Below are 14,647 nucleotides of genomic sequence, written 5' to 3'. Positions count from 1 at the left end.
AATAACGTTTCGAATAGGACTTTAGGAGGACGTTCTGTTTTGGTCCTGCTATGGTCACATAATGACGTTACAACATAACATTTCACAGCACCTGGAATTAACACAAATGAGTTTGAAGTTACAGTGTGTCTCATCCATTTGTGATTAATGTACAAACAATTATCTACAAAGGACAAAAGTAGCAAAAATGGACAGTATGTGATAGCTTTACTGTGTTAAAAGGAAAAGGTTTTGTCAAAGAGTATCTTTTATATTCTCTTGTAAATGTCTATGCATATTTGTATGCACAAACACAAGTGATAATCAGAGGGAAAAACATCTTTGTTACATACCAGGTGAATAAGAGGCTTTCGAGAGAGCTGAGCTGCTCACACATGTTCTGTTCAACTAAAAGACGAAGGAAAGAAAACAAAATTGGCACAGAAACAAGTTACATTTTGATTGTGAAGTAAAAAAATTTAAAATGTAAAGACACTTTTGGAAAGAAATAATTGACATGTTAAGAGTGTGTTGACTGTCTTACAGAAACCAGTAAAGAGCTGCATGTGCTTTAAGAGAAATAAAGGACTCTAACTCACATAAAGAACAAGTTCAGTGATAAATAAATGACAAAAAAATGCTAATAGTTAGCTCATGTCAATATATTGACTAAACTTGACAAATAAAACCTCAATGTGAAGTTCAGAAATTGTTTCTTTCAACAAATGATAATATATCACTGTATAATAATATAAGACTTACATGACTATTATATAAGTGAATGTAGTTGTGTGTATTGAGACATCAGTGCGGCTTGAGTCTTCAATGGTCATTTGCATCTTTACACAAAGACTTCAGCCAAGCAACTCTGAGAAGCTTCTACAAAAACAACACACGACTCTTGCATTACTTTATAACCAGGCTTGGGAAAAAATAAATTGAAATGTCTTTCAAATCAAAATACCTCAACATAAGTGTGTCAATATTATCTACAACATGCAGCAGCCAAACTAAAAATAAGCTTCCATCAATAGTCCTATAAAACAAAAGCAACAAATCAAATGAAGATGGCTAAAGTCAACTTATTTTCCCAATACATCACCCTTATCCAATCACATTCCAGATCCTGTAACTTCATTGGCTTATTTTGCTAAGTAAAGAGAACAACTTTGGAGGACAAACTACGATTGTTGATTCCAACATTGGGATTATTACCAACAACAACCTACAAAGAAAAACCCACTGAGGCCACTTTTTCATCCCACTTATTCATTGAAGACTGGAAAGGTGAGTTGCACATTCTGAATTTACACTCAAATAATAACTGAATGCTGACATTATAAAATGTAAAATCTAAACATGCGTGGATGCACTGTTCAACGTTGTATTAAAGTTCTTCAGTCATTTTTAAAAGCTTCTTTACAACTTTTTATTTAGTTTTTTGTTTGTTTGTTTATTTGGTTATAAATATTGTTTTTATCCTGACAAATGGACTGTAGCCCAGTTTCAACCCAAGTTAACCTAGTTAAGTTTCAACCTATTACATATATAGGTTGGAACTTGGCAGGCAGTTTTAAAGAATTTGATGTTTCCCCATTCAAACATACAAAGAGGTGGCAACATCAGTTGAATGCAAGTGAATGAGTTAAAGCTATGGATAAAGAAATGCAATCGTTTAAAGAAAATGCAACCTCTCACCAACCTACCTGAAGGTGAAGATCTGGGGGGTAAATGCTTTTTTTCAATTAACATAAAGATTGATGGTCTTACAAATACAAAACAGAAAGCAGATAAAGTATAAAGTGGAAAATGTATCAATAATTCATGACAAAGAGTAAGTAGGGGAAAAAGCTAAACAAAAAAAGACTTTTATTTTGGCGTGGTCATATAGCTGCGCCGCTCCCGCACTGTGATTCAACTGGAGAAAGGTTTGTTTTAAAGCTTGTACACGGATGTAAACCGACTGATTAAAATTTCAGGTTGTTAATTTCATGCTAGATGTACCTGCTGTTGACAATATTATTTTAACCCTTTATACAAAGAAGTAGTATTTTACTCACAATAAGGTCTATTGTTTGAATAAGATAGGATAAACTTTATTTGTCCCCGAGAAGAAATTCTTGTCTTGTGCAAAAGAGTGCTACAACGTTGCTGTAAGCAGACAAAAGTTTAAAGTTTAAATAACTTTAACTTTTGTTAAAAAACTTTGTTAAAGTTTAAATAAAGCAACATGTAAGTGTGTAATAAGTGTTTTAATGAAGGTTGAATTTTTTAAATTGCATAATGTCATTCTATTCTAAATATACATCACTATATATAAGAAATAGAATAATGTTACTAGTTTTAATCAGCTTATTTATTTATTGTTTCTTGCTCACACTTACCTGATTTATTTTTGTTAATTACTCTCATATAAAGAAACTGTTGAAGCAAATGTTGAAGAGAAGTTATTTTGTTTTTTGTTCATTGTTTTATTTATTTTAAAGAGCCCATATTATACATGAAATAGGGTCATATCTTGGTTGTAAGGGTCTCCAACAACAGTCTAATATGCATGCAAGGTCAAAAAACACTTTCATGGTCTTATAATCTGCATTTATTTTTACCTAATTATCCCAGCGACTCCTGTATGAATCGTCCAGTGATTCATTTGTTCCCAAACCCCTCCTTAGCGCGGAGCTAATCTGCGCTGATTGGACCGATGACAGTCTGTCGCGATTGGTCGACTGCCTTCAGTCAGAGAGGGAAATGGCCAATAGCGAATCAGCAATTTAAAAAGTAATCACAGTTCATACACGCTCGATAGTGTAGGCGTGAATTTTAGCTGCCACACTATGGCGAGTGGATAGTGCCACGGATAACCGAACGAAGGAGACAGTCGTGTACTCGCCATACCACACACACACAAAAACACACACACACCTCCGGATGACAACGCTCCCGCTTCCGCCCGCGCCCGCCAGGTTTTAGCCTGAGAACCCGCTCCGTTTTCTGCCCGCCGCGCCCGGTCCCGCTAGAGCGGAGAACACAACCAAAAATCACCCAGTATACAGTCCAGACAGCCAAGCTGTCTGTATAGACACATATACACAGCACAAAGCACACAGAGCTCGTTCGTTCGTTCGTTCGCTCTCTCTCGCTCTCTCTCATACGCTCTCTCATACCAAGCAGACTCTCTCTTTCTAATTCGCATAGCAATATCCGTGATATTGCTAGACAGCCCGCTCCCGTCCCAAATTAAACCCGTTACCGACCGCTCCCGCGATTTATTCGGAAATTTATTCCCGCGGCTGTCCCCGCGCCAGATTTCTGCGGCGCGGGAATAAATTTCCGAATAAATCGCGGGAGCAGAACTCTAGCACGGAGCTCCAATGACAAAGCAGCACGCGTCGCGTTTTTAACGTGACTTTGCACGCGATAAGATAATATATCCAGTTAACCTGATACAGTACACGCGGTTACAAGTAACAAATCACAACTAAATACATTTGCAAGCTAGAGTAAACGAGGCAACAACTTTAACCGCACGTACTTACACTAGAGAAATGGAAGAAACCCATCCTGACGTCCATCAGTTACTCTTTACTGATCCTTCCTTTAACAAACTCAGATGAAGTATTCTTTGTAGCATGTAGCTTCCAGAAGTTTCCAACTGCTTGGTTATAATGCTGAGGTTTCATCTTTGGGTAGAGACTCAATATATCCATCTGCAGTGTGACTTCAATCAACCGGCATGTTTGTGTGTGTGTGTGTGTGTTTGTGGGTGTGTGTGTGTCTGGGTTTCTGCGTCAGAGGGTGGGGCCTCAGGTTTGAAATCTCCCGGGTTTGCGCGTGCACGTGAATAACTTGGTTTCGTTCGTACGTCATGGCGAAACACCTAATGAGTCGGTATCAAGGCGACTCGTTCGAAGCACTATGAGTCAACTCTTTTATAGATGAATCAACAGTTTTAAACACTGTATTCTTACAGATTTAAGCCTTAGCTGGATACTTCACTTCACTTAGAGCTGTGTTACACACTACATGGAGGGGAATTTTCAAAAACCCATAATATGGGCTCTTTAAACAGGGCATTTTTTATTGCTTTGTTAATTTTTACAGGTAAGTGTCCAAACGCAGAGAAAATATATATATATTATACGGAATGACTAGTTAAAACATGTAGTAGTAATGAATAGTTTTTACTTGAAGAGCACCTATTTTACCCCCCTTTCATAATTTAAGATAAGTCTTTTACGTCTGTAAAGTTTCAGCTCAAAACACCCATCTGATTATTTTTTATACATTTTAGAACGTTGAGATTTTCTGCTTTAATAACTTTTACTTAGTGATTAAACATTTTTTAAATTGTTTTAAAATGTTTAGAGTATAGGGTTTGATTAACTCCAAATATGTGTGTCTGTGTATGTCAGAAAGTGGAGGGAGAAATGTGTCAATAAGTCATGACTGCAACAGTAAGTTAAAAAAAAGACTTTTATTTTGGCGTGGTGTGTGACGTCATAAGCATGCGCCGCGCTGTGATTTAACTGAAGAAAGGTTTGTTTTAAAGCGTTTACGCTTTTATAAAGCGATTGATTAAGGTTTGTTTTTTTTTCATTCAGTGCTAAATTATGTACCTGTTGTTGACAATATTATTTTAACATTTTATACAACGAAGTACTATTTCACTCACAGTAATGAGGACTATTGTTTGAATAAAGATAGGATAAACTTTTTGTTCCTGAAAGGAAATTTGTCTTGTGCTAAAAAGTGCTACACGTTATAGAGGTAAAGTTGGTTTTATAGTTACACATTCGTTCATTTAGAAGTCTCTATATTGTACACAATGTTACTTTAAATATTCGATCTGAATTAGCATGCAAGTGTAACTTGAAAACAACATTAGCACTGTTTATTTGACTGTGAACAATGTTGTACTTTGATAGTCATTGGCTGCTAATATGATTTCAGTATTTAGAGTTTGCAAATAATACTTTTATGAAATTACATTATTAAGGGGAAAGTCTGAATTTGCAATTATAAAACCAATTTTACCTCTATTTACACGTTGCTGTAAGCAGACAATAAAGTAAATGAAACAAACAACACGATTAAGAACATACCTGGGGTCTGTTCTTCGTACGTGGATTACTCAGTTAGCTGGATTTGGATATTGACGATTTGACACGATCCAGGATCGTTTCGTTCTTCAAAGCTGATCCGAGAGTTGTTGTCATGGCAACAGATCTGCTAGGTCAAACCTGATCGGGAGCAGGTTCATATCATATAAACAGGATTAGATCGGCTCAGTTCAAGCAAAGATAATACAGAAAGTATGTACCGAGTTCTGATATTTTCTTACAGTAAAAGTTATATACACTTGGGAAAATAGTAAATATTTTTTAACTATATATATAAAAGTTATAGTCATTAATAAAATAAATAAAGTTATACATATTAATAAAACGTATGCAATCTGCACCCTCGAAATGAAAGTACAAAGACTGCCACCTGGTGGTGCAAAGAGAAAACGTATTGATATGAACTTTTTAGATCGCTTTAGTACAAATTGTGTATAATAGAAATGCACAATATGTGACTTTTTTTAAAAGCAATAATACATTTATGCAGTCATAAACATGTTTTGACAGTTAATATGCCAGTGATGCTTCACAAAAGTTGCAGACGCCTTTACCGATATCAAAATGCTTTTGGAAACAACCAGTTATTCTTTACACCGATTAAAAAACGGCTACTATAATAAAGAAAATCTTTTCTAAATGAAGAACTAAATACATTGATTTGCATTGAAATACATGATGAATACTCTTGTCTTGACAAATGAAAGTGTAAAGCCTGCAGCTCACAACAAATGTGAAGTTACTGCGTGCCATATTTAACAAGCCGTTTACTGCTAATTTGATGTAATTTTGCTCACATGGATAATTGAATATTAATCAGATGATGTCATTACGCTGCTGTGCCGTCAGCCAATCGTTGCATTGCTGATCATGATTTCGAGGATCGATAGATCTGTCCTTCACAACACACGCAGCGATCTTAGATCAGTTCATCCAGACATTCTAATCTGATTCGCGAACTTGTTTGGAGAACCAAATTAGCGAGAGATCAGTTATCAAGATTAAAAGATCCAGGATCTGCCAAATCATCTTAGATCATTTAAGCGAGGTACGAAGAACGGACCCCTGAATAAGGTTTAAAAAATGTTACAGAGATGTAACAGTGTGTAATAAATGTTTTAATGAAGGTCTAATTTAATGTTAGTCCATTCTAAATTTACATCAATATATGTAAGAAATAAAGTACTAGCTTTAATCTGCTCATTTGAAGCAAGTGTTGAAGAGAAGTTATCTTATTTCTGTTCATTGTTTTGCTCATTTTAAACAGGATAAAGTGTCCAAACTCAGAGAAAAACTCCTGCTGAAGCGACTGATCTACACACTGTTATAAAAATGGCGTTTATTAAAGTAGAAAGTGAAGACCTGAAGATTGAAGAAACATTCACAGTCAAACAGGAAGATCTGCAGGAACAAACAGGTTGACTTTTATTCTCAAAGACCGACGCAGTCATTTGATCCTCATTCAGATATATTTTAATAATAAGAATACTAAATCCATCTTGCAGCCCTGAGTGTGCTGCCTAGTTCTCTTAAATGCACAAAAGCACTCATTAAAAGACAGAATGAGTTTCTTTCTTGTTACTTGTTCTTATGTTTTTTGTCATTTTATGTAATATTAGTCTCCTATTTTCTCTACCTTCTTAAGGTTATTGCTTTTCTTGTTCTCCTACTGTTTGTAAAGCATCCTAGAGCACGGGTACTATATAAAATAAATAAAAACAATCAATTAAAAAAGTTTAACTGAGCTGACGCTATTTGACCTACAGTATTCTCATAGAAGATATCTGCTATTACAGTGATAGTTTTGGCTAGAGTTAGAATTAAATCATTATTATAATAACTAATTACCAGGGCTATTGTGTTTAAACAGAGTTTTTCGCAGGGTCTTAAAATGTCTTAAATTCCAAAATCTAAATCTAAAAATGCCTTAAAAACTCTTAAATTTACTGAAATATTGTGTTGTAGGTCTTAAGTCTTTTTAAACAAGTCTTAATTTTCCTTTCTTCATGTTTTGCTACCCAGTCTGGCCAAAACCCATTCAATCACCAGCAATCTATCTCAATAAAACTTTTTATTCAAAATTGTCATTTTAACTCGGTTTATCATAATGGTTTAATTATTTTCCTTACAATAATATTTGTATAAATGTGCTCCTTGTATTTACTGCTGAGGACATCGACCTGGACAGATTATTGTGCAAAGATTTAGTTAATTATAGTTTTTAAAACATTTAAAACCTTTGTGTATTTTTTTAATTATTTTTTACATTTAAAAAAAGTTTAGGTTGGAAAAAGTGTACGGATACAAGGAAAGCTTGTTTTTACACAATATAATTTTTTTTTTGCTAAGAAATATATAAAATACTGTGTTTTTATATTAATTTATTATTGTATTATTAAATGTATTTATTTATTTTTATATATAATATAATTATAGATATGGCAAATAAAACCCTTTTCCATCTGGGGTATTTGAAAAATACCTTATACTTTAGCCCTTCTTGAGTCAAAAATTTTAACCCTGGTTTAAAGTATGTCAGAAAACGTGGATGCCCTAATTTTAAATATGCTGGATAAAATGGACACAAAAAATAATTATTATTTTAAAACATTGAACTACAGTATTCTAAATTATATGATGATGTTTTAGGACGACATAAAACAAAACTAATTATAGTGGAACAATAACGTTTAGCATTGCACTGACTACAACTGGCCAACATACTAGTTTAAAAATGACTTTTGCAGTTTAAGAAATGGATTACAGCATGCTGATGATATGCAAACATTTGAGTGTGAAGTTCGTCAGTATTGACCATATACTATTTTTACAGAATGAATTTTTAGATCCTGAAAACAGTGTAAAGGCCCGCGCACACAAAGATATTTTCTGTGTTTTCTGTCGACATTTAACACCTTGTGACTATATAAAAGGGCATCAATGTGATGGTGCACACCACACGCAAATCGCCAGGCATAAAAAAGCAGAATTTTTAAAGAAACGCCTCGTGCTCGTTTTTTTATTTGATGCGCGGCGTTAAAACCTTAACTAATCAGGTTGGCACTTTTGTTCATGTGCACGGAGCTGCTGAAGTTACAGTAAACAGCACTTGGAGGCGCTCAAGCGCAAAACTGTCAATGGGAGCACACATTGAAGAAGATGCACAGAGGCGATATCAACGTAGAGCGGTTTATTGCTCTGTGAACAATAATCATTTATTCATCGCTGGAGCTGCTACTTGAACCATCCATGCTTATTCGAGTCACTAGTAACTTTAAAGGGCCATGAAACCCCCCATTTCAGCAGGATGTTTGCATACCTCTAGTTTGAAAAAAGTCAGGAAAGTGGGTGTGTCTTGCTCTATTTGGGTGGGAGTGTCGGTGGAGGTAAAATGGGCAGGGTTTGAATAAAAATGGGAGTTGCCTTTTGTGCACGCGCTTCTGACAGAGGAAAAACAAACACACACACAGGGGAGAAAGACAGTGTGTTTAATGATGGTGAAATGTTTGATATCGCAGGTCGTATAAGAGAAAAAACCTCTGCACTTCTCTGTAACTCAGATGCACTCTGAAAGTCGTGTGTAGGTCACAAATCCCCGGGTTAACATTATTATTTTGTATATTTACGTTGTCACTGTCACTGATGGGACAAACTGTAGATGGCATTTTTTAGATGGCATTTCTGCATCTTGTCGGGTATATAAAATATCTTAATGTCTTATCTAAATGTCTTTATGTAGGTCTTCATCTAAGTATCAGGACATGCACAAAGCCAAGAAAACAAAGACAAGTACAAGTGAAGTTTATTTATAAATTAATTTCGAGGATCACATGCTTATGATTACTTGCAGCTGGTTTCGCATTACTCAATTTATGATTTACCAATCAGACGATTCCTAAATCACTATAAATACCCTGAGTTCCATATCACAGCCATCTTCGTTTCGAAGAATCCCCCTTCCACCCCTACTCCTCCTTTCCTAGAAGGGTGGCACTGTTGCCTCATGACGTTTCTGTGCAGAGTTTACACATTCTCCTGGTGCTCACATGGGTTTTCTTTCCACTGTCTAAAAACATGCAACTTAAGTTACTTGACTAATCCAAATCGGCACCATAGACATACTCCTAGTAAGTAGTTATCTCTGAAGAGCAATCACCTTCTGTTCATTTGCTACTACAGAAGAGTTCTCGAGAACTCCCCTTTCGTCTTGCAAATGGGAGCCCCAGGCTCGTTAAGTGTAAACTTTTGAAATGAATGAAATCAAGTATTAAAGTATGTCATCTTGCCATCTCATCATCACTCCAGTTTACAGCAAACATGGCATTAAGCATTTGCATGTGCTCATTCATTCATTTTCCTTCGGCTTAATCCCTTTATTCATTAGGGGTCGCAACAGCGGAATGAACAACTAACTTCTCCAGCATTTATTTTAAACTGTGGATGCCCTTCCAACTGCAACCCAGTACTGGGAAACATTTGTTATATAACATAATTTATCTACAATAATGCAAACTCAGAAATATAGGCGTAAGTTATGTGTACTTGCTATAAACATGTAGTATTTGTCTCAATCAGGTTTTCAAAGCAAGTTACAAATGTTTAAATCCAGTGGAAGATGCACATGAGGCAACACAACATGAATAATCTAGAATGAGTGCATTTGATCATCTGCATTTAAAGCCACAGGCACAAAAAGAGCTTGGTTTTCCTCTGACCGCCACAATTATATTTTCTTCAAGGTATATAATCTGATTTTGAACTAAAACCTCAGACACATTCTGAGAACACCAAAGACGTATTTTACATCTTGTAAAAAAAGGTTCATAAAAGAAACCTTTTAAAGGGATACCATTTTACTCTCATGTTTTACATGTGGTTTTAAACCTTTACGAGTTTCTGGATTCTATTGAACACAAAAGAAGATATTGTGAAAAAATGCTGGCTTACTTTGTGTTCCATAAGAAAGAAAATGTTTAAAACCACATGATGCAGAGTAAATGGTAAGGTCATTTTAATATCTGGATGAAACATCCATCTTTTGCTTGTCACTTTGTGTCTTCGTACTAAAGTTAACAGTGTTTTTGTTGTTGTTTTTTTAGACCTGATGGTGTTGAAAGAAGAGACTCATCAACAGAATGAAATGGAAGAGAAACCCCAAGAAATAACGACTGATGAAAAACCCACACTGAATAAAAAGACTTCATCACGTGGAAGACCTCGGAAATCCAAATCTGCGTGTAATTTCAGCAGTAAACAGAGTAGAAAGAGTTTCAGTCAGAAGTCAAACCTTGATGTTCACATGAGAGTTCACACTAGGGAGAAACCTTACACCTGCGAACAGTGTGGAAAGAGTTTTGGTCACATACAAGGCTTTGAAAACCACATGAGAATTCACACTGGAGAGAAGCCTTTCAGCTGTAAACAGTGTGGAAAGAGTTTCAGTCAAAAGGCAAACCTTGATGTTCACATGAGAGTTCACACTAAGGAGAGGCCTTACACCTGCGAACAGTGTGGAAAGAGTTTTACTTATAAACAAGGCTTTACAACCCACATGAGAATTCACACTGGAGAGAGGCCATACACATGCCAACAGTGTAAAAAAAGCTTCTATCATCCAGGAAACTTTGCAGTGCACATGAGAATTCACACTGGAGAGAGGCCGTACACATGCCAACAGTGTGGTAAAAGCTTCTACCAATCAGGAAACTTTGCAGCGCACATGAGAATTCACACTGGGGAGAGGCCTTACTCTTGCATCCAGTGTGGAAAGAGTTTTAAGCAAAATGGCACCCTTGAAGTCCACATGAGAACACACACTGGAGACAGAAGTTTTATTTGCACACAATGTGGGAAACATTTTTCTCAAAAACATGACCTTAACATCCACATGAGGATTCACACTGGAAAAAAACCTCACACATGCACACAGTGTGGGAAAAGGTTTACTCAAAAAACAAGTCTTGACAACCACATGAGGATTCATACTGGAGAGAAACCTTACAGATGCACAGAGTGTGGGAAAACTTTCCCACATAAAAGCACACTCAAACACCACATGAAAACTCACACTGAAGAGAAGCCGTTTACATGTGTTCAGTGTGGAAAGCGCTTCACAACCAAAGCTAGCCTCAAGAATCACATGAATGGTCACACTGGAACCATAGTGTTGACATGTGATCAGTGTGAAAAGAGTCTCACACGCAAAGACTCCATCAGGAAACACATCAGGAAGATTAACTCAGGAGAGGACCCTTTTAGATGCAGTGAATGTGGAAAGGGCTTTAAACATAAAAGAAGCCTCAACACTCACCTAAAGCTTCACATTGGATAGCAGAGTCCCCAAAATTGAGGCCTTTTCCACACAAACACTGGTATATTCAAAACGGCAGCTTTTTCATGTAGTTTGGCTGTCCATCCAAGTGAAGTTTATTTATACTTCTTTTGAGAGGATCACATGCTTATGATTGTCTACGGCTGGTCCTGCATTAGCCAACACATGATTTACCAATCAGATGATTCCTGACTCACTATAAATAACCAGAGTTTCTTACCAGGACAAGTGTGAACTTTTGAATACATATCAAGTTTTCTGAAGATGAAACCCTTTGAACACCTGCAGGGCTTCAAGAACCCAAAATAACTCTATATGTTGATAGATTGTATGACTTGTTTCATATGCAAACAAGTATTTGCATCTGAAAAGGTGTGAACCAAATGACCTACAGGAACTCAAGAGTTGTGACCCAACCAAAGAAGTAGGCCGATCTCCGAGGGTTACATCCTTTGTTATAAAGTAATGTCTCACTTTGGGTTAAGTTACCAATGAGTTAACATCGCTGCTGAGGAACTGCACTATTCATTGTCTTCGATAAAGTCTTCTCCCCGTAAGAGCTTTGGTCAGCTTACTTATTTTATGTATTAAAGTCATCTATGTAAAAATTAATTAAGCTGTATTCCTCCTCTTCCCATCTACTGTGTGCCACCACTCAAGCTAGATTAGCAACACCTGTGTTTTGCCCTATAAAAGTTTGTGTGTAAAAAGCTAGTGTGTTCAGTCTTGAGCCTTTACTGCCCAGTGCTCGCCCGATTCTCTTGAGAAGCTAAGTGACACTTTATTTTTATTGTTGTTGTTATTGTTTTTTTTTTTACCCTTGTGTCAGATTTGTTTTGCCTGTTTACTGGAAGCTCTGCTTCCGTCATTTCTGTTGTACTTTGTATTCTATTTTTCAAATAAAGATCAGTTGTTTCTTGTTTCTGAAACTAAACGCCTCAAGTTCCCTTTTTAATTTTGTGCTCTTGGGTTCATATGTTGAGGAGTTAGCTCAGCTGGGAAAAGCCCCAGCTTTGAGTCCAAGAAACTGGGTTCAATCCTCAAATGAAACCAACATGTAACATTCTATACATTGACAAGCCGTCCAAGAACGGTTAAGCCAAATACAGCAAAATCTAACAATGTGTTTCAACCTATTATGAACCGATAACCATATTTGTGCACATTCCACACTTCCGAATTGTTTATTAATTTACTTATCAAACATCAAATGAGGCATCCAGGGTGATTTTGCGAGCCCTTTTACTCGCTCTGGAAGAGTACAGTTCTTGAAGTGTTGGCAGGGAAGTGCCAGTAGCTGCATTTCCACTATCGGGCCAGTGCGAGCCAGGGCTTTTATCGGGCCGGGCCAATCGCCCGGGAGATGAGTAATGAGGCCAAAATTATGTTGCGTTTCCACTGTCGGGCTAGTAGTCGCAGTGCGTCCCCAGAAAGACCCACGAATCAAAAACAAATTAAAAACCAATTAAATGAAGACAACAGAAACAAACAAATGACACGTTACTGTACAGCAGTACATTATGTTTATAAGCACAGACCTGTGTATTACCATTTGTAACTGATCTGCTTTTCACTCAATAACTTCAAATGACACCAAGCGCTGCTTTCCTCCACTTTATTTAGTTCTGCAGAAGACAATTAAACACAAACACGTTGTCTTTTGGCTTTACTGCACATTCCACCCCCTCATCAATACAGAGCAGCATTGTGAGGTCGAATGAATTATTTTCTTAATAATTTATGTAATTACATTTGGTAAATTTGACAATTTATACACAATTACACACATAATCTCTTATAATTTTACACTTTGAGAAATTATCAATTTAAAATGTATAGGAAAACACTTTTTTCCTCTACAGTTACAACAAAATGAAAATTTCTTTATCACTAGAAACCAGACTTAACTAGATACAAAAATGTGTAAAAATTACGCACAACAGAGCCACCTGGTGGACAAAGTTCAGCGTTTCTCCCACTGTAGGAGACCTTTCACTAAGTCTCTGTGGCGCAATCGGTTAGTACGTTTTGCTGTTAACTGAAAGGTTGGTGGTTCAAGCCCACCCAGGGAGGAGTTAAGCATTTTGCTGCCTTGCAACTGCTAACACGTGCACTGGGCATACATCATGAGCCATATTCTGTCCAGCGTTGCAAGATGAAATAAGGATTAAGCAGAAGATTTTCATGGGTAGGGAAGGTATTGATGTAAACGCTAACTAGCTCGTGAACAAAGTTCTTACCAGCCTGGCTAGCTCAATCGGTAGAGCATGAGACTCTTAATCTCAGGGTCGTGGGTTCGAGCCCCACGTTGGGCGTTTTTGTGACCTTTTTGTCTCTCTTTCAGCAAACTTTCATTTGGGTTCATGTAGCAGACCTTTAGAGACAAAGTTCAGCATTTCTACCACTGTAGGAGACCTTTTACTAAGTCTCTGTGGCGCAATTGGTTAGCGAGTTCGGCTCTTTACTGACAGGTTTGTGGTTCAAGCCCATCCAGCGATGAGTTAAGCGTTTTGCTGCCTTGCAACTGCTAACATGTGCACTGGGCATAGATCCTGGGCCACATTCTGTCCAGCGTTACAAGATGAAATCAGGATGTGGCAGAAAATTTGTATGGGTAGGGAAGGTATTGATGTAAAGAGTGTCTAGCTCTTGAACAAGGTGCTCACCACCCTGGCTAGCTCAGTTGGTAGCAGTGGTGGTAAGAGTACAAAAAAATTGTACTCAATTACAAGTACTGTTACATTGCTGAAATTGTACTCAATTACAAGTAAAAGTACTGGTGTTAAAAAGTACTCAAGTAAAAGTACAAATTACTCTTCGTAAAAACTACTCAAATTACAAAATTACAAATTACTTTTTTAGCTTGGCGGTATTGGTGGAATTATCCATAAATCCGGAGTCAGACAAGATCCAGGCAGTAAAACACATTTTACATAACACATCTAAAGATACTATAAACACTTTTTAAACTGTGTAAACAGCATTAATTATAGATTATAATTATAGAGCACCTATAGAGGAAACCCATGCCAACATGGGGAGAACATGCAAACTCCACACAGAAACACCAACTGACTCAGACAGGGCTTCAACCAACAAACTTTTTGCTTTGAGGCGATAGCGATACCCACTGCGCACCATGATTATTTTACAAAAACAATGTTTTGCTATTTTGAGTATAAAGATAACAGAAATATGCACAAATGCACGACTTTTT

The 14,647-nt window shown here is 36.7% G+C and overlaps 1 protein-coding gene and 1 non-coding gene across 6 annotated transcripts; both read left to right on the top strand.

The window, feature by feature from the left end:
- The first annotated feature begins 1,115 nt into the window (after nt 1-1,115).
- LOC100537853 (uncharacterized) lies at nt 1,116-12,359 on the top strand. Of its 5 annotated transcripts, none has more exons than XM_073948542.1 (3): nt 1,116-1,266; nt 6,367-6,516; nt 10,199-12,359. In XM_073948542.1, the coding sequence occupies exons 2-3, from the start codon at nt 6,432-6,434 to the stop codon at nt 11,428-11,430; spliced, it is 1,317 nt and encodes a 438-aa protein (XP_073804643.1). In that variant the 5' UTR covers nt 1,116-1,266; nt 6,367-6,431; the 3' UTR covers nt 11,431-12,359. The 5 variants fall into 5 exon arrangements, with proteins under 5 accessions (XP_073804643.1, XP_073804644.1, XP_068076275.1 ...); XM_073948543.1 differs by lacking the exon at nt 1,116-1,266 and adding an exon at nt 4,461-4,515; XM_068220174.2 differs by lacking the exon at nt 1,116-1,266 and adding an exon at nt 4,485-4,559.
- A 1,313-nt stretch (nt 12,360-13,672) lies between these two features.
- trnak-cuu (transfer RNA lysine (anticodon CUU)) lies at nt 13,673-13,745 on the top strand. The gene has a single exon. It is a non-coding gene; the product is annotated as a tRNA-Lys (tRNA).
- Nucleotides 13,746-14,647: the final 902 nt, after the last annotated feature.

The sequence above is a fragment of the Danio rerio genome, chromosome 4, assembly GCF_049306965.1.
Source record: "Danio rerio strain Tuebingen ecotype United States chromosome 4, GRCz12tu, whole genome shotgun sequence".
Taxonomy (NCBI): Eukaryota; Metazoa; Chordata; class Actinopteri; order Cypriniformes; family Danionidae; genus Danio; species Danio rerio.
Note: the sequence above shows the minus strand (reverse complement) of the source record. Positions and strands in the feature narration are given on the sequence as shown.